We start from the raw sequence: 27,132 nt of genomic DNA on the forward strand, positions 1-27,132 counted from the left end.
GAAGTCAATGAAGTCGCGTCGTCCATATTTTTTTACGGTCTATGGCTCCAGCCCCATGTTATAATGCCCAAATTTACAGCAGAAAAAAACATGTTTACAGCCTGGTACAAATTGTGGTTTTGGTCTATATATCTAATTTTGCCCTTCATGACAACTGTGAGGGGGGTGAATTATTTTATAACTCATTTGTTTACATTATATAAAGCCTTAAGGTTGTGCATAATTAAGGACGTTGCCACTTGTGACAGGTGGATAGCAATTTATCTGCTGTCTGTTAGTCATCGTGTCACCTCAGCTCCGCCCATGTCCCGCCACTTTGCCCATTTTCTTTTATCCGGAAGTGACGCGCGATGACACGTTACCAAGATGGCAATGGCCAGCCCGTCGCTACCAAGGGAGTAATTCAGCCCCCGGAAAGTGTACCTTCCATAGGGGCAGCCATTGCTAACCAAGCCATCACCTGCTGTTAGCATTCCATTGACAACACATGAATAACTTTACATCTGAGGCGTTTAAAGACTCCATTTGTCCATTATTTATTTCTAAAGAAACACGACAATGTATAAAAGGCTCCATTACCTTGTATCTTACACTATCGCCCCATAGAAGCCGTTTTTGTAAAAAATAGGCTAACAATTGCGTCATAACCACGCGACTCCGTCGCACAGTAGAGAAATTACCGTATAGACAGGAGGAGAAGCTCGCAGGCAATCTTTTACAGTCTATGAGGCAATTTATTAAAATAAATAAATACTATGCAAAATGACAAAACAATTAATAAGAATACTTAGCAAAAGTTGCTCCTGCTCACGCGCTCCGTTTCTGCAAGATTCGGTGATTCAGATTTCACTTTGCACAACTACTAGAAGACTTACAGCTGTCAGACAGGTTGCTCACGTCACATCTACGTCGTCAAGCTCAGTCTGAGGCTGCGCGGTACGCTCAGCCATCAGGAAGTGAGTGCTTCTAACTGACTTCACTTTCCTCCATGGAAGTCTATGGGGTCGCTGTGTCCATTTATTTTACTGTCTATGGTCCCTACTTTACGCTTCAAAACTGCTCTTCAGAATCCTATGGGTGACGTCACGGACACTACGTCCATATTTTTTTACAGTCTATGGTTACCCTACAGAAAGCTACTTGGTTTGAAAGTGACTTCTGTGTATTTTATTTTATATACACTACCGTTCAAAAGTTTGGGATCAGCAAGATTTTTTAATGTTTTTGAAGTCCCTTCTCCCTTTATTTGATCAAAAATACAGTAAAATTATTACAATTAAAAATAACTGTTTTGTATTTGAATATATTTTGATAAATGTCATTTATTCCTGTGATCAAAGCTGGATTGTCAGCATCATTACTCCAGTCTTCAGTCACATGATCCTTCAGAAATCATTCTAATATGAGGATTTCCTGCTCAAGAAACATTTCCGATTATTATCAATGTTGAAAACTGTTATGTACAATTTTCTTTGCTGGATTATTTGATGAATAGAACGTTTCTGGAAAGCTTTTGTAACATTATACACTACCATTCAAAAGTTTGGGGTCAGTAAGAATTGTTTTGTTTTGTTTTGTTTTTTGGAAAGAAATTAATACTTCTATTCAGCAGGGATGCACGAAATTGATCAAAAGTGACTGTAAAGACGTATAATGCACAAAAGGTTTCTATTTCAAATAAATTCTGTTCTTTTGAACTTTCTATTTATTAAAGAATCCTGAAAAAATATCATTTACACAATGGTTTTCAACATTGTTAATAATAATAAATGTTTATTGAGCAGCAAATCAGCATATTAGAATGATTTCTGAAGGATCATGACTGAAGACTGGAGTAATGATGCTGAAAATTCAGCTTTGCATCATGGGTAAATTAGGCTACATCTAAAAATGCATTTAAATAGAAAACAGTTATTTTAAATTGTAATGTTTCACAATATTTTTGTTTTTACTGTATTTTTGATCCAATAAATGCAGCCTTGGTAAGCATAAGACTTTCCGATCCCAAACTTCTGAATGGTATGTATATACTGTATGTATAACAAACAAATCTATTTTAAAAATATACAGTTAAAATATAATTATTTATCTTGCAAATTGTTGTGCATTGAATTTAGGCTATACAATGGAAATAATAATAATAAATATGGTTAATTGGGTATGTTTGTTAATCGTTAGAGCAAAGAACTAATTTTCTTGAAGCCACTACTTTATATCATACTGTTTTAAAAGTGATTTATAGCCTATATTTTAGAATTTTGTCTATCATATAAAATATAATGCCTGAAGAAAAATGTTCACATTGATACAATGTTATTCATAATATAGAAATAAGCATAGGTTGTTTTTCAATGTTTATATTATAAATATTTTAAATTGTGTTTAAATAAAATATTTAAATGCATTTGTAAAATGTATATTGGTATGTAATTTATATATATTTTAATAATATGATACTACAGCAAAACTGAATTACAGTAGAATCAACTCTTCTCTTCGAGTAGACATCAATAAATGAACAGTAGCCTATTATTACCGCACATACTTTCCACAAAACAAGATTTGCCCGCGGGTCATAATGTAATCCCAGATGCCATATTGCCTCTCGGGTGTGTTGTGCCCCTGAATGCGTGTCAGTGACGAGATTAATCACGCATATCCAGTGCCATCCACCTCTCACCCAAAGAAGGCGTGTCGTTTCCCGGGCAGTAACATCATCCAGCGGCTCTTTGTCCCGCTACTGAGGTGTGTGTGTCTGTGTGTGTGTATGTATGTGTGTGTCAGTACCGGGCTGAGCTGCTCGAGTCATGGCGGCGGCGCCCGCGAACGCGCGCACCGGCAACCCGAAAGCGCAGCTGCCTCCCTGTTATTACGAGGGATACCTGGAGAAAAGAGGAGCGAAAGAGAAGGTGAGCGACCATTACGACACGCCAAACACTTTATTTGATCACACCATCACGCGCAGCTGCATCTAAGACGCATGGCACATGCTTCAAGCGCGTATTGTTTGGATATGGGCGAGGTTTGCATGGATCAGCTGTCTTCACATCATCCGTTTGCTAAGTCACTGCTCAAATGTTGATTCTGCGTTTTAATTCTAGCACAAATGGATGAATGAGCTGACGTTGCAGCCCTGTGCCATGCGTTATGCCGCTGTCTGACAGCTCTATAAATGTCATAACTCATATTTGAGCTCTTGTTTTGCCTGTTGGGTGCTTTCAATTCAGCTGCTCTGGTAGTGGAATGGGCACACCTTAATGCAGACCACATGCAGTCTAAAGTGTGTGATTAATATGATGCATACTCATCAAGAATTCATTCCCAGACACTCGCATCTCTTACTGCAGAATGCGTTTATGCCGGAGTTCACCGTTCTCTGCCGCAGACAGTTTAATGATGCCAGCTGTCATTTCATATTACAGATTATTGAACATTCCAGTGTTTTGGGAGTCTTCGTCAGTGTTGCATGACTCTTACCACAGTGCACGTTTGTGGATTCTGTTTTTATGTAACTTTGATACACTAAAGTTGCTAATCTGGTTAATAAATACTGCAGATTAGAAATAATTTACAAACAAACCCCATTGCCAATGTATATGCACATTTTTAGGAAACCGAGTAAATGCTTTACAAAATAAGCGTTTGTTTAATTTCAGTGATTTATTTGACTTATTTGCATTATAGATGTATCATAAAGATATGCTTTCTAGATGTAATTAGGTCGAAATTTGAATAAAAAATATTATTTTTTTTATTTTTTGTTGTCTCTAAAAGAAGTTATTCATAATATAAAAATGAAGGTATTTACTTTTTTATACATAAATATAAAAACACACACACACATTAATACCTTCATTTTTATATTATGAAAAACTTATTTTAGAATATATATTTAGAATATAACTTCTTTATATATATTATACATGCACACTGTATAAAGTAAATATCTTTATATTTTGTGGACTGTATTGTTATATTTATGTGTGTGTGTTTGTGTGTAAACAGTTATTCATAATATAAAAATGGAGGTATTTACTTTATATGCACAGTGCGTGTGTGTGTGTGTGTGTGTGTGTGTGTGTGTGTGTGTGTGTGTGTGTGTGTGTGTGTGTGTGTGTGTGCGTGCATATGCATTGTTATATTTATGTATGTGCGTGTGTGCATATATTATATATATTAAATATTTCCAATTTTATTTTGTAATAATTTTTACACATACATAAATATAACAATGCGCATATATATATATATATATATATATATATATATATATATATATATATATATATATATATATATATATATATATATATATATATATATATATATATATATACACACTTTACATATAGTAAAATACCTTCATTTTTATATTGTGAACAACTTTTTATACATACACGTGTATGTGTATATATATATTTATAATTAATATTTTCAATTTTATATTATAATACTTTTTACACACATACATAAATATAACAATGTATATAAATACATAAGTATATATATATATACACACACACACACACACGTGTATATATGGACAGACAAATACAATATTTTAGTGTTAAACTAAAATATTATAGGCCTACATTACACCCAAACTAAAATATTATCCAAAATACAAAGGTGACAAAGAGGGCCACATACACAAATCGTATATTCAGTAGGGAATACTGGGGTTCAGGTGCACATTGTGTGTCGGGGGTGTGTAGGGGGGTGGGTCTCAGATTTAGGACAGCTGTGCTCCGGGCCGGCGTGTGTGTGTGTGAAATCTGTGCCCTGGGGAGCCATGAGCTGCCACTGAGATCAGGATTGAGCCAGACAGAGCAGAGAATTACAGACAGAAGAGCGGTAATCTATGCAGAGACGACTGCCATTTGCTGCACTGTCAGAGCATTACCACGTCAACATTATGTGCTAGAGCTCTGAATAGACGTTTAACCGTCCTCCAGAGAGAGATGATTTACTGTCACTTTTGGGTCTTTATGCATAGCACAATTATCCATACTGAGTCATAGCATGCAGATCTCATGTTTACTTAAGACTGATAGGAAAATACTGCTTTTGTTTTCTCCTGATGCAGGTAGCTCGACGTTTATGGACCTGTTTATGTGGAAACACGCTCTACTTCTTCAACAACTCTAAAGACACACATGTAAGTGACACATTCAGGGGTGTACAATCTGTGGAGCATTAGGAGAGATCTAGAAGGACATTTTCTGCAAATCCCCTTCAAGTCTAAAGTCCATCGTAACCTTATCATCTCCATAAGCGCACTCAGCCGGGGCGAGCAGATGGCAAAGAGTCAGAGTTTTATCAGGCTCTACTTAATAGTGGTTTGAGTATTGATTTTTCCCTCTGAACCCATAGAGATAGCAGTGTCTCTATAACCTCAGCCAGAGATGGGAAGGTTGATCTAGAGAGGGAAAAAGAGAAAGTGACATGCAAAAAGTTGTGTGAAGAATCGCACTGTGTGGGAACTTATTTACATACTCGTGGCAGCATGTTATCATGAATGAACTCTAGTGTGTTTATTCTGTGTTAAGAACAGACCTACATGTAAGCCTTTACACGGATCACATATATTTAGGAGATATTTTTTATACAAAGCAACTTACATTGCATTGAAGGTACACATTTGATCATTTCTTGATTCTGTTGTGTTATTCTGAGTCGTGTTTTTAATATTAAAGGGATAGTTCACCTCAAAATGAAAATGTTTTGCTCACCTTCATGCCATTCCAAACATGTATCTCATCCTTCTGTGAAACACAAAATGAGATGTTTGGCAGAATGTCCAAGCTGCTATTTTCCAGTGTACGATGACAAAAATTTGGGTCTGTTCCTCAAAGATGGATTCATACAAACCTGTCATATGGCAGGAATGATTCCCCCACCCCCACCCTGTATTTATATATATATTTTTTTTATAGTTCTGTATTTTTGAACCTGAAAAGTGTGACCCATGTAAAAAAAATATATATATATTTAAAATATGGTCATTCAAAATGAAAGCTCAATAATTTGAAAACAAACATTTGAAAGTGAAGAAATAAAGATAATAGTATTGCAATTTTACCATTGTTGTTAAATAAAATTATTATTGTTAAATGCTCTTTTTTTATTTGACAGTAAAATAGTATTATTGCAATAATATTTTTATTTATTTGTGTGTGTGTGTGTGTGGGCATGTTTTTGTGAAATATCAGGACACAAATGTGTATAATGACATGGGTATGACATAGGTATTACAAAAAGTGTGTGTGTGTGTGTGTGTGTGTGTGTGTGTGTGTGTGTGTGTGTGTGTGTGTGTGTGTGTGTGTGTGTGTGTGTGTGTGTGTGTGTGTGTGTGTGTGTGTGTGTGTGTGTGTGTGTGTGTGTGTGTGTGTGTGTGTGTGTGTGTGTGTGAAATAAAATCAAATGTCTGTCAGCAGACTTGGAATATATATATATATATATATATATATATATATATATATATATATATATATATATATATATATATATATATATATATATATATATATGTATATGTATATAATAAAGAGATTTGTCTTTTTAATAATTAAAATATTAAACATAAAATATTTATATATATATATATATATATATATATATATATATATATATATATATATATATATATATATATATATATATATATATATATATATATATATATATATATATATATATATATATATATATATATATATATAAAATAAAGAGATTTGTCTTTTTAATAATTAAAATATTAAACATAAAAATATTTGATTATTATTTAAAATGATAATTAAATCATGGATTCTAGGTATTCTGCCAAAAATCATCAATGCTGCATTTTTAAAAATATTTATTTAAAATAATGTCATCCAAAATTAAAGCTCGATAATTTAACATTTGAAAGCAAAGAAATAAAGATATTAGTATTGCAATTTTACCATTGTTATACACAATTATTATTGTTAAATGCGCTTTTTTTTACAGTAAAATAGTATTATTGCAATTATTTATTTGTGTGTGTGTGTGTGTGTGTGTGTGTTTGTGTGTGTGTGTGTGTGTGTGTGTGTAAATATACACATAAGTATATATAAGTATTCATTATTACTATATTTATTTTAATAATAAAATAGTGATTTGTATTTTTAATAATTATAATATTCAACATAAAACTATTTGATTATTATTTAAAATGATAATTAATTCATGGATGCGTGATCTTTTTTGTGTTTCACAGAAGTTAGTCGGGTTTGAAAAGGCATTTTTGGATGAATCGCTTCCTTTAAATGTCGCTCTGCATGTCTGTGTGTTTTTTTAAATAGTATGTAGAGAAGTTGGATCTGAGTGGGTTTGTGTCTCTGATCGATGACCCGAGTCGTGATAGGAATCTTGAAGCAGCCAGATTAAACCTCCGCATGAAGGATGGAGAAATCAAACTCACTGTGAGTATCAAATGTCTGTCAGTATACACACATCTCACGTCCTAATGCTCTTAATGTCGGCCTCACACCCTCAGACCGCTCATAGACCGCCTGATGTATATTTACCACAGTGCTGAGGGTAATGCATTACAAGTAATGCAAGTTGCGTAATCCGATTACTTTTTTCAAGTAACTAGAAAAGTAATGCCTTACTTTTAAATTTTGCAGCAAAATATCTGAGTTGTGCAGAGGCGTTGTGTAAACATGATGGTTATTGTAGTTCTAGACTAAATGTGAGCGTGCATTTACTCATCTCATCTCAAAATGAATAAAAACAATGAAATGCAAACTTAGAATACTACTTAGAATAATTTAATATTGCTAAATGACACATACTTTGTATTTAGTCTCACTTTATTAATAAGGTGGCCGTTTGCAAAACACCAAAATGGAGGACACTTTGCTGCATTTAGTGAGGCAAGAATAATTGCATAGGACTCTGGTGTACCCGCAACTACAATACAATTTTGTCCATCATATCGATGGTGATATAGTGATTCTGAAATAGCCTACTCTATTCATTGCCAGACAAATTTGACCTACAATATATCTTGTAGACCTATGTGTAACAGAAGAAGCAAAAAAGTGTTTGTTCACAGTATTTGTATTTATTCAAGACAATGTGATGTCTGATTCAAAAACTGACCACTGAGATGAACCTGTCTTGCAAAGTGCACAGTGCCTGAAAACATAACATTTCTGGACTTCTGGAAATAAAAAGAAATACATAAATAAACAAATAATCTGGCACAGTGCCAGAAAACATAACATTTCACAGCGACACATTGTGCAAAATACAGGACAAATGAGTGTCCGGCTTGAGGCTGGGCCGGACGCGGGACAGGGGGCTTAAAATCCAGACTGTCCAGACAAAATCCAGACGTATGGCCACCCTATTTATTAACCAATGTCTTTACTACTGACCTTTGATGATCCAATTCAACCAAACTAAAAAAAATTACATTAGATAAACATTACATCTGTGTTTTGTTTTTATTGCTGAAGTAAAAGTGTTGAACTTTCTTTCTCTTGCATCCTATTCTTCTGCAATCCAGAATGGCAACAGGCAAGAATTTGCTTTTCCTTCAACCTGAGGCTTATCCATTTCACTGTCGATGTGAAAGGGCCTTACATTTTTCAAAAATAGAAACTTTTTTTTGTTTTGTTATTAAAACAAACAAGCAAGCCCAGCCAAGGTGAGAAAAAGTAGCGCAAAAGTAATGCAAAAAGCATTACTTTCCATAAAGAGTAACTAATTAGTTACTTTTTTAGGGAAAGCCACAGTACACTAGACTTTGAGCGTACAAAATTTCTTTGGACACTGCAACGGTCGTGATATGACGTCACTGAAGCGTCTTTTTTGACATGAATTCAACATATAACAACTACACTCAAAATTGAAAAAATATACAATCTACTTGTGTTTACTGCAAAAATATTGTTCTTTTAATTCAGCCAAGATGTCATGCCATGACGTATCGATCGTCTACAGGTCACATGACATCATGAGATGCGAATTCGAAAATAAACTTTGGTACGCAGCGAAATGCAAAACTTTTCGCACAAGCATTGCATTTCCTGTCTGACGCATTCGCTAGCCTGACGTCGTCATACTCAGATTCTAGTTGGGATATGAGTCTGATACTGCTCCATTGGGCTGTGATTATGGGGCGTGTTTCAACCGAAACAGGAAAGAAAATGCAGCTGCACTCATTTGGATAGACCTACAACCAATCAGAGCAACAGAGTAAGTGACGGATGTTGAGCGACACATAGTTGTCAACAGAACTCAACTTCACGCACGCTTGAAGAAGTAGAAGAAGAAGCGCTCTTTGGTGACGTGGATGATTACATTACGGTTGATCATCTGTCCATCATCGTATAAAGCCCGCCCTGACAATTTGATTGGTCCGAACAGCTCTGGTTCGAGCATAGTTGCTCCACAACGGAGCAAGTCCAGACCGAACTTCCCGACCTCGAATGTTGTGGGTGGGGCTAAGTTCGGCTGGCATCCAGGCTACGCATTCACATGCGTTTGAATGGAAGTCATCGGAACGCAAAGTGCACTGTGACCTTAAAGGGGGGGTGAAATGCTGTTTCATGCATACTGAGTTTTTTACACTGTTAAAGACTTGGATTCCCATGCTAAACATGGTTTCAAAAATTAAGTTGGACGTTTGATGGAGTATTTCTGTGCCAAAACTACTCATTCCAGTTTCTCACAAGTTTCGGAAAGTTTTTTTCGAGCATGTGTCTGTGGGACGTCAAATGGGGCGGAATTTCCTTATACGGGTCCTAAGGGCACTTCTCCCGGAAGGGCGCGCGCGCGCATCCGTAGACCAGAGCGAGAGAGCGAAAGCAGTAGGTCCATCAAATCGCTTTGCTCGGTCACATGCACCTGCAGTCACATGACTTCACGACATCAACAATGTCACCAAAGATGTGTGTTTTTGGTTGTCAGGGCAGGATAGAGTTTGTTTTTCCGGAGCAGCAACAGAGTTGTGTAAGTGTTTCGTTTGTTCCCTGCATTTCGGCAACGATTGTTTTATATATACGGCGGATTTGTAGCTCGTCTAATGCTGAAAGACGGAGCGCTCCCAGCGATTAAGGTTCACGGTCATGACTCGTGTTTTGGAAGCAGGCGGTGAGTAAAACTGCTTCAAATGTCTTTGTGTTGTTAGCTATCGACTCGTTCATTCAAATGCGCTACTATTCCATTGTCTTCCTATGTAAACACGCAATAGTCTGACGTGCAAAACCGTTACGCTTGCTGCTGCTAACATTAAATCACATACAATAGTCCATAAACCAAATGATATCCTCATAAACCATGAGTAAACGCACACAAATGTTGTAAAACTCGCGCATGACAAGCCGCTAAGCAAGTATATAAGTTACAGTTACAGGACACACCATAGAGACGTCCTGCTGTAGTCGTCGTTGCTGCTTCTCCTGTTCAATTTCAGCCTCTAGATCTGATTCTGGATCATGTATGTCTGGCTAAATCTGATTGATCTCCATGGTTTATTTAGGATAACGTTTTTTTCCTCACGTTTAAGGATGTCACAGCTTTCAGACGCTCGTGACTCTTTAGCCCCGCCCACACGATACGCCTCCAGCCGCTCGTTTTTTTCCGGAAAGACTCGGTACAGCTTATCTTTCTTTTATAAATATAATAAAACTAAAGACTTTTGGAGATATGAAGGATGCAATACTACTCTATAGGTACTCAAGATTGACATGAGATTGACTGAAATGGAGTGTTTCACCCCCCTTTAACACAATATTGTAATGTATTATTTTTAAAAGTAACTTTTCCCAACACTGATTGTACACTAAGGGTGTGTTCACACTTGTAGTTTGGTTCTCCTTGTTGTATTGGTCCTGTCCAAAAAAGATGTGAATCGCTTAGCATTCACACTGTTTTTTTTTAAAACACCAAACCTAAAGATACAAAAAAATGACACATTTATGACACTTTTATGACACCATTTAGTGACGCAACTTGTCTAACATCCAAAACAATGCTGTATGCTTGGCTAAATGCACTAAAACGGTGCCAGGAATTCGTTCAATACACACACAAATGAAGATCTGCTGCAAGGAGACTGTGGTTCTGATGCTTATACCAAATATACTATAATGGCTAACGTAACTCCTATGATGAGAAGAACCATGTATGTTGTTTGAGCATTCTTTCCATTTTAGTGTTGCATCTACGGACATCACGTCCTGTTTTTGGTTTGTTTAGATTTTTTTGGTCCACGTTGCTATCATATTTCGAATCGGACTACACTAGACCTACCTTTTCAACGGTCTCGGCCCACTTGTTTGGTGCACACCAGAGTCCGAATGGCATCATTTAAACTTATTCAAATGAACCGCACTAACAGAGCATTGCGCCAGAGTTCGTTTTAATCAAACCAAACCTGCCAACACACTCTAAAATGTCAAGCGCTTTCTTGAAACAATAAGCTCCTGATTGAATGCTTGGACTGTCTGAGACAATCACACTCCAATCCCATCACACTCTAGACTGGGTAAACCCAGCCTGATCTGCCGGCGATTTGATTTCGCCCTGCAACTCAGTCTGGAAACCTATACATTCATTTCTACTGCTTCTGTTACACTTTTGCGGGAACCAATCACAGACTGGCTTATCCACCTGGCGCGCTATTGGCGGGTTTAACACGATGACGGATAGAGAAGCGATGGGTCGTTGCCCGTTGATCACGCTTCATGTGGTCCGATTGGTTGAAGGACTATCCAATTGCATACGGAATCATTTGAATTATGCTCGTTGATCACGCCTCTTGTGCAGTAGAAAATACAGAGCAGACTCCCCAGACTTCAATCTGAAATTGAGCTTGGTCTGGTGATAGCCAGACAAATCACACTCTCCTGAATGGAGCAAATGTGGGTTCACAAACTTCTCCCTAGAATTTACCTTCGACACGCTATATAGAGTTTCGGTTTCACTGGCCAGTATTTGACTCTTGTTTATACGCAGCTCATCTGATGCCAGTAATAACACTTCCAGGCAGCTCCAGGTCATTTTATGGTCAGTTCAAGACTAAACAGCACTTGCTGTTCTGCATAGGGTCACTATCAGCCGTTGAATATACCGTAGTCTGGAAACTCTTGGTTTACTTTGCATTCGGAATGAGGGTTGATCAGAGGTCTGCTAGAGAGATTGTAAAGAGATTACCAAGACAAAGAGGCACAAAAACACTTTCCCCCGACATTGACTATCACTGTACTTTGATACTTCCTCTTACAAAGCCTATGAGCAGCCCTTCCATACCTCAAAGAAGTGCATAAATAAATGTTCAAACTGGAAAAACAAACACCTACACTACCGGTTTGGGGTCGGTAAGATTTAAAAAAATATATATTTTTGAAGGAAATCTCTTCTGCTAATTTTATTTGATCAAAAAATATGGTAACATTGTATATTGTAAAATATTACATATAAATATTGGGAAAAAAATAATATATTTTAAAATGTATTGTATTCCTGTGATCAAAGCTGAATTTTCAGCATCATTACTCCAGTCTTCAGTGTCACATGACCCTTCAGAAATCATTCTGATATGCTGATTTTGTGCGCAATAAATAATAATTATTATTACACATTTTGAAAACAGTGATGCTTAATATTTTTGTGGAAACCGTGATGCGTAAAAAAAAAGATTCAGCCTTTAATTGAAGTAGAAATCTTTTGTAACTATGCATGTATTTACTGTTGATTCTGATCAATTTAATGCATCCTTTTTGAGTAAATGTTTTAATTTCTTTAAAAAAATGATGGGTGAATCAACTGTGTAGTTTTCCTCATATGTAATTCGCCTTGGATAATCAATAAATGTAATGGAGATCTTTTTGGCTGTGATGTAATGCAGTGGTATAAGGAAATATGTGCATTGAATTATAGTTAATATAATTAATGCCAATATGTCTCTGTTTCCTCTCAGGCACCAAATCTCGAGGCGCGTGAGCTGTGGAAAGGTTTTCTCTACTCTGTCGTAGATGTGAGTTCAATCAAATCAGTATTTGTTTTTTGGTTTTAAACAGAAGTTAACATATATTCTTTAGTCTCACAGATGAGTTTGTGTTAATGCTGGCTTAGCGCTAATGTTTTTTTATTTTTATTAATGTGTGCATGTCAATAAACACTTACAGCTGCTCTTGCAGAACAATGAATTTCAGTCAGACTTATTGTTTTTTTGCACGCAGTCTTGAATGATATTGTTGTCCTGAGTTGGTTAATCAGATCTGAGACCTTTGAACTGCAGAAGGCTTTGAGTTTTATGACCAGTTTCCAAGAATTCAGCCGATACCGTTGTTTCTTTCAGTTTGGGAAGGATTTGGTTGACCTTTATGGCTTTTTTAATTGCTGATTATCTGATATCTAGAGCGTTTACAAGTTTGGGGTTGGTAAGATCAAAAGAGACAGACATGAACATTGAAAATGTACCATGGTTTCCACAAAAATATAGCAGCACAACTGTGTCAACATTGTTAATAATACGAAATTTCTTGAGCAGTAAATCAGTATATTAGAATGATTCTGAAGGATCATGTGACACTGAAGACTGGAGTAATGATGCTGAAAATTCAGCTTTGCATCACAGGAATAAATTACATTTTAACATATATTCAGAGAGAAAACTGCTATTTTAAATAGTAATAATATTATTATTATTATAACATAATATTACAGTTTTTTTTACTACATTTTTATGAAATTCTGCAGCCTTGGTGAGCCTAAGAGATTTTCAAAAACATTTTAAAATTGTACCAACCTCAAAGTTTTAAATGGTAGTTTATAACTAATAATAGTAATTCTGAAAAATGTATGACATCATATAAGATGTACACACATTTAAATGATTGTTTACATAATATCTATACAAAATTCACTGACAGTCCAGTTGCACTATTTATTGACACTTCTATTGGTCGACTTGGCAATTGACACTAGATAAAATGTTCTGTTAGTCAGATAGTTGAACACTGTTATCAGCGATAATGGCCAAGTATTCACAGCGCTTCACTTTTTCCACATTTTGTTATGTTACAGCCTTATTCCAAAATGGATTCAACATTTTTTTCCCCAATCAATACCCCATAATGACAATGTGAAAGACGTTTGTTTGAATTCTTTGCAAATGTATTAAAAATAAAAAACAGAAAAAATCACGTTCATACGTATTCCCCGCCTTTGCTCGATACTTTGTTGAAGCACCTTTACAGCCTCAAGTCTTTTTGAGTATGATGCTACAAGCTTGGCACACCTATTTCTGGGCCATTTCTCCCATTCTTCTTTGCAGGACCTCTCGAGCTCCATCAGGTTGGATGGGGAGCGTCGGTGCACAGCCATTTTCAGCCACTCCTTTGTTATCTTTGCTGTGTGCTTAAGGTTGTTATCCTGTTGGAAGAGGAACCTTCGCCCCAGTCTGAGGTCCAGAGCGTTCTGCAGCAGGTTTTCATCAAGGATGTCGCTGTACATTGCTGCATTCATCGTTCCCTCAATCCTGACTAGTCTCCCAGTTCCTGCCACTGAAAAACATCCCCACAGCATGATGCTGCCACCCCCATGCTTCGCTGTAGGGATGGTATTGGCCTGGTATGTGCAGTTCCTGGTTTTCTCCAGACATGACTTTTGCCATTCAGGCCAGAAAGTTAAATCTTTGCTTCATCAGACCAGAAATTTGTTTCTCGTGGTCTGAGAGGTGCCTTTTGGGAAACTCCAGGCGGCCTTTTACTGAGGAGTAGCTTCCGTCTGGCCACTCTACCATACAGGCCTGATTGGTGGAGTGCTGCAGAGACGGTTGTTCTTCTGGAAGGTTCTCCTCTCTCCACAGAGAAACGCTGGAGCTCTGTTAGAGTGACCATCGGGTTCTTGGTCACCTACCTGATTAAGGCCCTTCTCCCCTGATCGCTCAGTTTGGCTGGGCGGCCAGCTCTAGGAAGAGTCGTGTTGGTTCCAAACTTCTTCCATTTACGGATGATGGAGGCCACTGTGCTCATTGGGACCTCCAATGCTGCAGAAATGTTTCTGTACCCTTCCCCAGATCTGTGCCTCGATACAATCCTGTCTCGGAGGTCTACAGACAATTCCTTGGTCTTCATGGCTTGGTTTATGCTCTGACATGCACTGTTAACTGTGGGACCTTATATAGACAGGTGTGTGCCTTTCCAAATCATGTCCAATCAACTGAATTTACCACAGGTGGACTCCAAGTTGTAGAAACATCTCAAGGAAGATCAGTGGAATTGCGCTCAATTTTGTGTGTCATAGCAAAGGCAGTGAATACTTACGCACATGTGATCTTCGTTTTTAATTTTTTATGAATTTGCAAAGATTTCAAACAAACTTCTTTCATGTTGCCATTATGGGGTATTGTTTGTAGAATTGAGGAAAAAATAATGAATTTAATACATTTTAGAATAAGGCTGTAACATAACAAAATGTGGAAAAAGTGAAGCGCTGTGAATACTTTTGCACTGTATCTTTAGGTTTGGTGTTAAAAATGACAGTGTGAACGCTAAGTGAATCAATACTATGGCACGTTCACTAAATCCGATTATTTGTGTATACGATTGGAATCTGATCTAAAATGATTGACTGTCCACATTGTGTATCGCGACTGTTCAGATCCGATTTGTTTGTCCATGCCGCTCTTTAGTTTTCCGGAATATCTGCATTGCTTTCTATGGCAATGACGTTGTGTTGGTAGGCATACGCCAACAACAACATCCGCAACATGGAGGTTTGCATTACAGATGTTGTCTTATACAACATGACAATGTGTAGTTTCCATGCTGTTCCATGCAGCGACATCTGACGTTTCCATTTTACGTGGCGTGAGAAAGTCACATAAACCACGCAAAATCATGTCAACGGATTTCCAGAAATGCGATTTGAATAGGATTTCAAACCCTGTATAAATATAGCTTTTTTTGATGTTCACACGATCTGATTGGATTTCAATCAGATATGCACAAAAATTGGATTTGGACTGACAATCTAAACGTAGTCTGAAGTATCACTTTTCGGTCCGGAACCAAAATAACCATGAGAACCGAATTACAAGTGTGAACACACCCTCGATCAGATTTATTTGGACTTTAGACATGCAATAAAGTGAATGTGCCAGGTATTATAAAAAGTATTTACCACCATCATATCCACTGGCTCTAGATCAAAACAACACCACTGAAACACCACCTACTCGTTTCTTCAGTGATGCTGCTCGCATGTTTTCATAGATAAAGAGATCAGAGTTCCTGTGCATAAAGCGTCATATGGCCAGTATATTCAACCGTGCAAATTAGACTGACATATGCTTTGCGGTTGATTCCAGCTGGCTGTGCCCACGACTCTCACCCTCCTGCCCGGGCAGCTGCACATGCTGAAGGAGGTCGTGGAGAAGGAAAAAATGCGTCGGAAGGCACGTGCGTCTTCCAGAGCCCCCGCGTCCCCTCTCTCGCTCCCGCTGGTGGGGGAAATACCTGCGTGAGTATCTGTTTATCTGTGTTTGTGGAGAGGGGTCATAGATGACATTCTTGAGCGTCTGTGTGTTTATTCATTACTAAAACATCGCTATTGCTATTGCTCTTACAGGAGTAGCGCTGTCACTTTCCTAAACCATTTCTTTTTGCCTGCGTGATAAACAAATTCCATGGATTTACACCGTGTGCTAGCCAGCAATAAAAATAAACAATAAAATCGATTCTTATTTGACATGGCATTTCTCAGAACTACAACATGCAGCCAAACTAGAATTTATGTGATATTTTAGTGTTTGTACATTTTTTTATATCATTATTTGGATTATTTTTGATGTTTTATGAGGTAGGCCTATATGCAGTGTGGTTGATGTCAGACTGTATTTGCTACTGCCGTTAACATGTTCTTGTTAAAAGTGACACTCCTTACTAAGGTTTCAGTTCTTATTACTCTTTACAAAACTCTTTTATTAGCCTATTCTAGGCATTTATAGGGCCCATATTGTTGACAGGAATTGGCTTAAAAGCACAGAAACTTTCCCAAATTCATCCACATATTTAACGGATGCCAATAATCTCATTCTTAGTGGATACTTGAGACAAATATGTTCATGGAGTTGTGTTTGTGTACATTATTTGGCAGGTGTTTCCGGCCTGTGTCTCGAACTGAAGCTGAGGTGCTGTTAGAAAGACATCCGGACTGTGGGAACATGCTGCTCAGACCGGGCCGGGACGGATCTTCACTCGCCGTCACCACACGACAAGACCTGAACGGGTAAAAACACTCTCTTTCTTGCTCTCCCTCTCAGTATTTATTTCTGTTCATTTCATTTATCATTGAGAGCCTCCTTGCTGTCTACTATCTACACAGGCAGATGACTTATAAAGCAGCATCCTAAACCAAAAAGAACCTCATAAGTGACTTATTAGAGAGGCTATTTATAGACAGCAGCTCTGCACACTACACAAATAGTGCTCATGAAATGTAGCGCACAGGAAACCGGACTTTAATTAAAATGGAGCATGAAATATACAAAGCATTTCCACATATCAGTGTAAAAAAAGTTCTTTACTTTTCACTTCTGAATTAATAATAGTTGACATTCTGTTCCACTCAGCCTAGTACAGATCATCATAAGTGGCCATTGTGACATCATCACTGGATTCCATTACGATGTCCTAAATTGACGTTATGACTGAATTTCCCCTGGGTTTATTCATTGTGACATCATCACTGGATTCTATTGTGTCGTCATAAAGGGCAATCGCTGAATTTCATTATAAGCTCATAAATGGACACTATGTCTGAATTTTTCCTTGGTTTATTTATTTTGATGTCCACTGGATTTCACTTGATTTTGTGATGTCCTCACACAATCACTGGAATTCTACTCAAATTCAATGGATTCATTCACTACGACACTGGGTCTAGCCTGACGTCGTCATACAGATTCTAGTCAGAATATGAGTCTGATACTGCCCCATTGGGCTGTGATTATGGGGCGTGTTTAAACCGAACCAGGAAAGAAAATGCCTCTGCATTACAACCAATCAGAGCAACGGAGTAAGTGACGTATGTTGAGCGACGCATAGTTGTCAACAGAACTCAACTGCACGCACGCTGGAAGAAGTTGAAGAAGAAGATGAGTTTAAACGATATTTGCCGGTGTTGTAAAAAGAATTTAAGGATACACGGAGTACTTACCAACACAATCATTTTTGGTGAATGCATATACAAACAAGTTCTCCGTTTAGGTTTAGAACGAATTCAACCCAAGCACTCTTTGATGACATGAATGGTTACGTTACTGTTGATCATCTGTCCATCATCGTATGAAGCCCGCCCTGACAATTTGATTGGTCCGAACAGCTCTGGTTCGAGCATAGGTGCTCCACAACGGATCAAGTCCAGACCGAACTTCCGGAACCTCAAATGTTGTGGGCGGGGCTAAGTTCGGCTGGCATCCAGGCTACTGGGTCACTGGATCAGTGTTACTTTAGTATCCTTTATTTACTAATGGAGTATTTAACAATATTTAGAATTGGCTTTTATTTTTATATTTTCAGTTTTCATTTTAAGTTTAGTTTGTTTTAGTAATTTAGTAAAATACTTTTAAATATTTCTATTTAGATTTAATTATATTTCAGTTTTAGTCATTTTAGTACTTCGACTTATTTTATATCAGTTTGTTTCCAAGGGAAATTTTCAAATTTATATACGTTTTTTTTTAAGTTTTTTTGTTTAAGTATCAAATTAAATTTGAATTCAATTTCATTTAATTATTTATATTTTATTTTATTTCAGGATTTTTTTGTTGTTAATGACAATTAGTTTTATTTGTAGTTGCAAAGGATATCATAAAGGACTACTTGCACTGAGCTTTGTGACGCACTTCCGTTTTGAAGTTTTATTTCCGGTTATGTATATTTTTCAATATGCTGTAGTCACTATAGTTGACTAAACGCCACCTAAAATGATTGTCCGCAAGAAGATTAAAAAATCTGGATATTTTCAGAGACAGGACCAGTGTTGGGGAAAGTTACTTTGAAAAGTAATGCATTACAATATTGTGTTACTCCCTTAAAAAGTAACTAATTGAGTTACTTAGTTACTTTTTAAGAAAAGTAATGCGTTACGTTACTTTTGCGTTACTTTTTCTCATCTGGGCTGGGCTTGTTTTTGTTTTTGTTTATAACAAAGTTATATTTTTGTGCAACGGTAAAGACCTCTTCATACCAAAATTGAAATAATAAGCCCCAGGCTGAGGTAAAAATGCTAATTCACGCATGAACAGTAGAGGGTGCAGCTCTGCTGTGTTGCCATTCTGGATAATGGTAAATAGGACGCAAGAGAAAAAAGTTTTACTAATAACAACAAAAAATCTAGTAATTTTCATCATCAAAGGTTAACAGCAAGACATTGGTAAATTAAATATAAAAGGTTTATTATGCATAAAAATTGTTGTTTTATTTAACATTTAATTATTGAAGGTTTGCATAGTACTCTGATTTTGCATTTGACAGATTTTATTCATTTTGAGGAGTCCAGAATCTTTATTGTGCAAGTGAGATAAATAAATACTCACATTTAGTCTAGAACTACAATAACCATCATGTTTACACACAACACATCTGCACTTATTTTTCTCAACATGGGGGCAGGAGAGCTGTCAGTCAAATTGATGTGAAAAAGTAACTTGCGTTACTTTTTTGAAAAAGTAACTCAGATATTTTGTTGTAAATTTGAAAAGTAATGCATTACTTTACTAGTTACTTGGAAAAAGTAATATTATTACGTAACTCAAGTTACTTGTAATGCGTTACCCCCAACACTGGACAGGACATAGAGATATTCTGATGATTACTGTGTACAGAAATTTCCGAAACTCAACTGAACATGAAGTTTTAATCCAACATAAGCCGATCTGAGAAAGCAGTGGCTGTTAAACATGAGTGATTATTTCACCACAGGGTGTCAGTGCTCATTTAAACTAGTTACCGCAATGCACAAGTGTGTGGGACCTGAAGAATAAGATCAGTATGAACATTTATTTATATTTTTAATTAAATATTTGAATCACTAATCTGTGTCCTCTATGATGTGTGCATTACTGTTTAAGATTAATTAAATATTTAACATTGTTACATTTATTTAATTCATTCATTCATTCCTATATTTTAAAAGACTGGGATAAGAGCTCCAGCGCACACAAGCAATCTTTTTATCAGTCAAATTCATTTAAAAATGTAACATAAACATGTATGAAATATGATCAGTTAGTTAGTCAGCTTATTTATCCCCATAGGGGAAGTACATTTGCAGCATGCTCACACACACATTTAAAATTTCACAATTGCAAACATAATTTAAAACAAATAAATCTAATTTAAGATAAGATAACCAGACCAGCTGGCCATCAATCACCACTAGAAGATGAATTTAAAAATCTGATCGCGTGGGGAATAAAAGATAGTTTTATCATGCATCTGGGAACACAATGCCGTCGTCCAGATGGCAGTAATTCAAAAGCATAATGTATGGGATGCCTCTTATCATGCACAATAATATTGGCTTTATTCAGCACTCTCTCTTTGTATATGCTATCTCTAGTCTCTATACTTGTTAATGTGATTCACAACAGTTAGCTTGTCATTGTCACTACCTTCCGTAATGATTTCTTCTAATGCTTCCGAAGTATTACCGTACCAGCAGCTAACACAATGCTTTCAATAATTTCTTTAAAAAATACAACCTCTGTTGTATCTTCTTACCTACATAATCAGTCCACTCGTTCCATTTAAGCTTATGGTCCCAAACGATGCCAAGGTATTTATAGTGTGTTCACCATTTATTTATGTAGGATGGGTTATATCCTGTTCTCTCCCTCTAAAATCAATAACCATCTTCGTTTTGGAGGCATTTAAGAGGAGACTTGATTTCTCACACCAATTTAAAAAGAAATCCAAAATGGGTCCATGCTCTTCCTCCCCATCGTGTAGAAGGCTCGCGGTAACACTTTACAATAAGGTTGTATTAGTTAACATTAGTTAATGCATTAGTTAACATGAACTAACCATCAACAACACCTCTGTTCAGCATTAGTTAATCTTTGTTAACGTCAGTTCATAAAAATCCAGCTGTTCATGGTTTGTTCATGTTAGTTCACAGTGCATTAACTACTGTTAGCAAGATTTTAATAATACATAAGTAAATGTTGAAATCAACATTAACAAAGATAAATAAATGCTTTATAAGTGCAGTTCATTACTAGTTCATGTTAACTAATGTAGTTAACTAATGTTAACTAATGAACCTTATTGTAAAGTGTTACCAGGCTCGCTAAAGCGGTATCATCTGCATACTTAATAAAACATCTGTTTTTAAAATAATTAGTATATAAAATAATTAATAAAGGTGATAAGACACATCCCTGATTTCTTTCTAAATAGACCCTCCTTACTTAACCTGCCGGATTCTACAACTAAGAAAGTCAATCCCCCATGTAAGCAACCTACTGTCCAATGAGAATTCGTAAGAGAAAAAAACTGTTAATGAGAAAACAAGCACTGGACGGCTGCAGGTTAGTGGGGAAATATATATATGTATTATTCAGAGTACACAGTTGGAAAGAAAATGTATTTATAGGAGTATTTCAGCAGGTTCAAGATAATTCGTGTTAGTACAGAGAACATGATTTATTGTTTTAATCAATTGACAGCCATAAAACGTAGTAATAATCTGCATTCTCATGTATGTAGGTTCGCTGAACGCTACCAGAAACTTGTATTAAGTAGATGGTGGAAGTAGTTGTGCAAGTAGTCCAATGGCCTAATGAAGTCGAGTCATTGTGTTGTTTTCTTTTTCAGATCAGTGTTCAGGCATTACAGAGTGACACAGAAGCAGCAGGGTGGTTACATCATCGACGTGGAAAACCCAGTATGTGAAAATGACTTTCTTAACAACGGGAAAAAATCAACCTTGGGCAAATCTCACTCCTCCTCTTTATCTTCCTCCAGATCCCCTGTCCCACACTGCATGATGTCATCAATGCACTCGTGGAGAAAACGGCTGGGACTCTTCAGCCCTTCATATTAGAAGAGCCTTATGAGGAGAACATCAGTATGTCACAAACACACTGTTAAAGTGGGCTATAAAATGACAGTTTGTACTGAACTCAGCATCTGAATTTCCTTTTCCTGTAGCGTTTGTGTCGTCCAACGATGAGAATGGAGAGCGAACGCTGCACTGTGCTCCCACCGGGCCGCTCTCTCGAGCTCCGTCACTGCCCCGTAAACAAGGTACCACACATCTCATGCTCCACAGCTTCACACAACAAAATCTGCTGATATGTCATCATATATTGAGGATTAAAAAGCAAAAAATGTATCAAGAGTGCTGCAGCTTCTTATGATAGTATAGTGCTTAAAATGGTAGAAGAGGTTCAAACCCCCAGATATTTTTGGGCACTTTTATGATAAATCATCTGTTATATCAGAGTCAATGCTCCTGCCAAACAACATGTAGGAACAGTTGCACTTGGATGCTGTAGTGACTCTTGCTGCACAAGTATGAAACAAGTCTCAATCTGTGCATTTGAGCAATTTGTGGCTTGTAGGAATTGCATAACACTGTGAGAAGTTTGAGAAAATCCTGGCTACAGTATGTGTGAACACTAGATGTAGGACTGCACACATTTTATACGTCAATGTGTACTAGTCATTTAGTGAATGCTTTTATCCAGATCAATATACAGTACACCAGGTCCATTTTCACTCCAGATTTTCTAGACTAAGTGTGTGTGTGTGTGTGTGTGTGTTCATTCAGTAGGTACAGACAGATGGACGCTGCGGCCACAGACGAGATCTCCCAGTCCCTCAGCAAGATCCTTTTCCCCATCTGGCTCTCCGTCCAACTCCATGAGAAGACTGGTTCTGTCTCCCTCACCTCTCTCTCAGAGTAAGAGCTCCAAAACTGCTTTCAAAACATTTCAACTTGATAACATTGTTTTGAGTTCTGAATTTTATAGTATTTTGCTATAAATTGTAGGGGTGCAACGATACATTGTTATATCGAGATATTGCGATATAAAAAGCGACAATATGTATCGTTGATGTTCACTATGATTTGCGATATAGGGTTAGTTTTATCCCAGACTTAGCTTACTGTATAAGGTATTATTCACCCAAAAAAAATTACTTAACCTCATGTCTTTTCATACCTACTTGATAAGGTTTTAGTTCAACTCCCAAATGAAGATATTTTGTATGCAACTTGAGAGATTACTGTCCCCCCATTTAAAGTAAATTTTTCTAAAACTTAAAGGGATAGTTCACCCAAAAATGAAAATTAGCCCATGAATTACTCACCCTCAAGCCATCCTAGGAGTATATGACATTCTTCTTTCAGACGAATAAAATCTGAGTTATATTAAAACAATGTCCTGGCTCTTCCAAGCATTATAATGGAAGTGAATGGCAGTTTCTGTTTTGAAGTCACTAAAAGTGCATCCATCCATCATAAAAGTGCTCCACACGGCTCTGGGGGGTTAATAAAGGCCTTTTGAAGCGAAGCGATGCGTTTGTGTAAGAAAAATATCCATATTTAAAACTTTAAAAAACTGAAATCTCTCACTTCCGCTAACTGTCGTACGCGCGTTCACGAGAGACGTAGGACGCTCCAGTGAGAATATGCTAGTTCTTGCAAGAACCAAGTTTTGTTTTGCTGTATCCTCTGCGTTTCCGCGTTCCTCATCGGAACTTACGTCACGCCTGCGTCCTACATCATACGCTGGAACGCCAGTCTCTCGTGAACACGCGTGTGACAGTTAGCAGAAGTTAGAGATTACACTTTATTATTATTAAAATATTATTTAAAACAACGCAATAGTATCGTATTGTGAGTTCAGTATCGCGCGCGATTTGTATCGAATCGTGACATGAGTGTATTGTTACACCTCTAATACATTTACTTAAACAGCAAGAAATAATATCCATAATGTGAAATAATATCAATAATATAATTATTAATTATAAAAATTATTATTATTATTAAATATCTGTGTATATTTAATTTATTTAATTCTAATTCAGTTGTTTAATTCTTGTTACCGATTTCTTTTTTTCATTCAACAAGGATACATTAAATTGATCAAAAAAATATTTTTAACACTAGATTTCTATTTCAAATAACTTATTTTGAACTTTCTATTCATCAAAGAAGTAAAATATATATATATATATATATATATATATATATATATATATATATATATATATATATAAATCGCAGCAAATCAGCATATTAGAATGATTTCTGAAGGATCATGTGACTGAAGACTGGAGTAATGATGTTGAAAATTCAGCTTTGATCAGAGGAATAAATTACTTTTTAAATATATTCAAATAGAAAACAGTTGTTTATCATATCACACAGCATAAATTGTACAAATATTTTTGATATTAATGTTTTTGCTGTATTTTGATAAATAAAAATGCAGCCTTGGTGAGCATAAGAGACTTATTTTGAAAAGTTTTTTAAAAATCTTACAGAGCTCAAACTTTTGAACTGTAATGTATATTTTTTTGCATTAGATACCCAAACGTATACAGAAAGTACAATCATTCTTAACTGAGCATGAGGGTTAAAATTGACTGGATATTAATATATTAGTGTTAATATATGACTAAGAAAGTTCTCTTCCACCAGGCCTCACAGACGAGCTTAAACAGAAGCTGGAGAAGAGACGGACCAGTCAAGATTGATTTCCTCCTTGTTTCTGCCCACCCTTCGCCGTCTCATTCTTCCAGTGCCTTCCAATAAAGACTGATGTCCTGTTGAAGGAACAAGGACTCCCTGTAATCGACATTCTTCCCTCAGTGTGACTTAAACAATGCCACTTTATTTGACTTTATTAATAACACGAGAGCTGCCATCCACCAGCTTGTCCTGCCTCACGATAAGGCGGTCACACAATGCTTTGAGATTACAGAAAATTAAAAACGAAATGTCTGAGCCAATATTATTTATATCTCTCTGTTTAATTACCAATACCTTTACACTCAGGTTTCTAATGACAAAACCATGAGTTGAGGAGAAATTTTCACACATTTAAGAAGGAAGCACATCAAATTACAATGAATATCTGGTTTCAATCAAGCACTAACTGTGAACTGGAGAGAACTGATCTATATGCTCAGATGAATGTGAATATGGTGTTGTTCGGGGCAGGGTCCAAAATGGGCCCCTTCACCAAATGGGCAAATAGCCTATGCATTTTGCATTTGGCTGATATGCTTTTATCCAAAGCGATTACATTACATTAAACATAGGCCTAAATTTGATCAGTTCATGCGTTTCCTGGGAATCGACTTTGGCATTTGCTAGCACTATTTGAACTTCAGTAATGCAAATAAAAACAGTAACTTTATTAGGAACATAATACATGATTTAAATTGAATTAAATCGAAAGATTGACCCACACTGACTTGACATGCTGTCACAAACCATGTCACGAGTGGAACAAAAACATATATATAAAAAATAATGCAGTGCCATGGCCACTTAGAAATATAAATGGTCATACATTTTGAGAGGTGTGGCAAAAGTTATTTTTGACCCTGCTTCCGAGTGTCGCGGTAGAGTAACGTTAGGCCTATGTTTTGAAATTTGAATGATGCTTTTGGACACATTTGCTGGAGAAAGCCCAAATTTATGAGGCAGGTTTGTTTAAAAAAATGGTATTTGAATAAAGGACAATTCAGCCTTCTAGAGGTGAGTATGATTTGTAAGCGTTTAGGGATAGGTTGTGAAATGGTTGCATTTGTGTTCATGATTAACTAACCAACTGTCATTATCGGTTTTATGAACATGCATGGTGCTAACTGTGACTTTGGAGATATCTGTTTTCATGTGATGTTCAAATCATTTCTTGTTATTTATAACTGTGATATTTATGGGAATTAAAGGGAAGGTTTTATAGAATTCATCCGCTGTTCTAGTTTTACATTTGACTACGTGTGTACTGTTTTAACCGACAGTTAGAACAGCTCATTGCCGCCATCTTGCGACTGAAAACAGGGAACATAAATACCCGTCACCCTGAGGACTTCAGCGTTCATTTTATGGTGAGAACCCTTTCGATTGATGACTAGAATATTAGAAGCGTAACGTTATAGTTAAAACAAAAGTAAAAAATAAATAAATAAAAAACATTAGCACAAGAATGAATCAAATGAAAATGTTGCTGGGAGCCTGGGACGAATGTTTGTATGTTAATGGACTGCTTTTAGAGGACGCTTACTAGGCTACTATACAAGTAAAATATATAATACCTAGACTCAGATTAATATTTCACGTCCATTTATTTATTTACTTGGTATATAGCTGGGGCCCGTTTCAGTAAGGAGGTTCAACCAACTCTGAGTTTAAACCTGAACTCTGAGTTAATTTACTCTGAGATGGGAAACTCTGAGTTTTGGGTTTCAGAACAGCTGAATTGAGGTAGTTCAATCAACTCTGAGTAGACTGACTCTGAGTTAAGCTCATGCACTCCAACTATGAAAAGCCACGATCAATGGAGCTCCGACATTACGATTCACCATGGCAACAGCACCCAACAAAAAGATGTTTGCATACTTCTGGGTCAATATGTAAGTTTAATTCTTAATTATTTTAATTAAGTTTAATTTTCATGGTATCCAAAAGGCAAAAAAAGAATGTGGCAGCAGCTAAAAATGAAAAATAAAAACATAATTCAATCAGGTAAAGCTTTAAGCATAAAATGTTCATGGGTGTTGGTGTAATGACTTTACAAACATTTGACATATTAATTAAATATCATTCAGTGTCCAATGTGCCGCAGCTTTTCCCACATAGACCCTTTTCACAGTGATGACGTGTTTTAATGGTCATCAATATCGTAAATCCTGCAACGTTTTTTGTATTATTATTTTTTTTTTAAATGTATGTACATTTATAACACTAATACTTTGTATTATATTACTTTTGCATCATATTACAAAAAACAAGTTACCGCTGCTGTGAGAGTGTTTCTAATACAGTGTCTATGGGAGTGATGGTGAAAATTAACATCTTTCTCTCTTTCCACTTCTGTTATCAAACTCACTCTATTTT

At 36.4% G+C, this 27,132-nt stretch overlaps 1 protein-coding gene across 1 annotated transcript; it reads left to right on the forward strand.

Annotated features, from left to right (window-relative positions):
* The first annotated feature begins 2,588 nt into the window (after positions 1 to 2,588).
* stap2a (signal transducing adaptor family member 2a) lies at positions 2,589 to 25,983 on the forward strand. The gene is made up of 11 exons (XM_079820590.1): positions 2,589 to 2,909; positions 5,087 to 5,158; positions 7,326 to 7,445; positions 12,959 to 13,015; positions 16,355 to 16,506; positions 17,143 to 17,274; positions 21,867 to 21,936; positions 22,017 to 22,119; positions 22,203 to 22,298; positions 22,825 to 22,956; positions 24,706 to 25,983. Exons 1-11 carry the CDS (start codon positions 2,808 to 2,810, stop codon positions 24,759 to 24,761), a joined length of 1,092 nt encoding a protein of 363 aa, XP_079676716.1. The 5' UTR covers positions 2,589 to 2,807; the 3' UTR covers positions 24,762 to 25,983.
* Positions 25,984 to 27,132: the final 1,149 nt, after the last annotated feature.

Source organism: Gobio gobio, assembly GCF_949357685.1.
Source record: "Gobio gobio genome assembly, chromosome: 6".
Classification (NCBI taxonomy): domain Eukaryota; kingdom Metazoa; phylum Chordata; class Actinopteri; order Cypriniformes; family Gobionidae; genus Gobio; species Gobio gobio.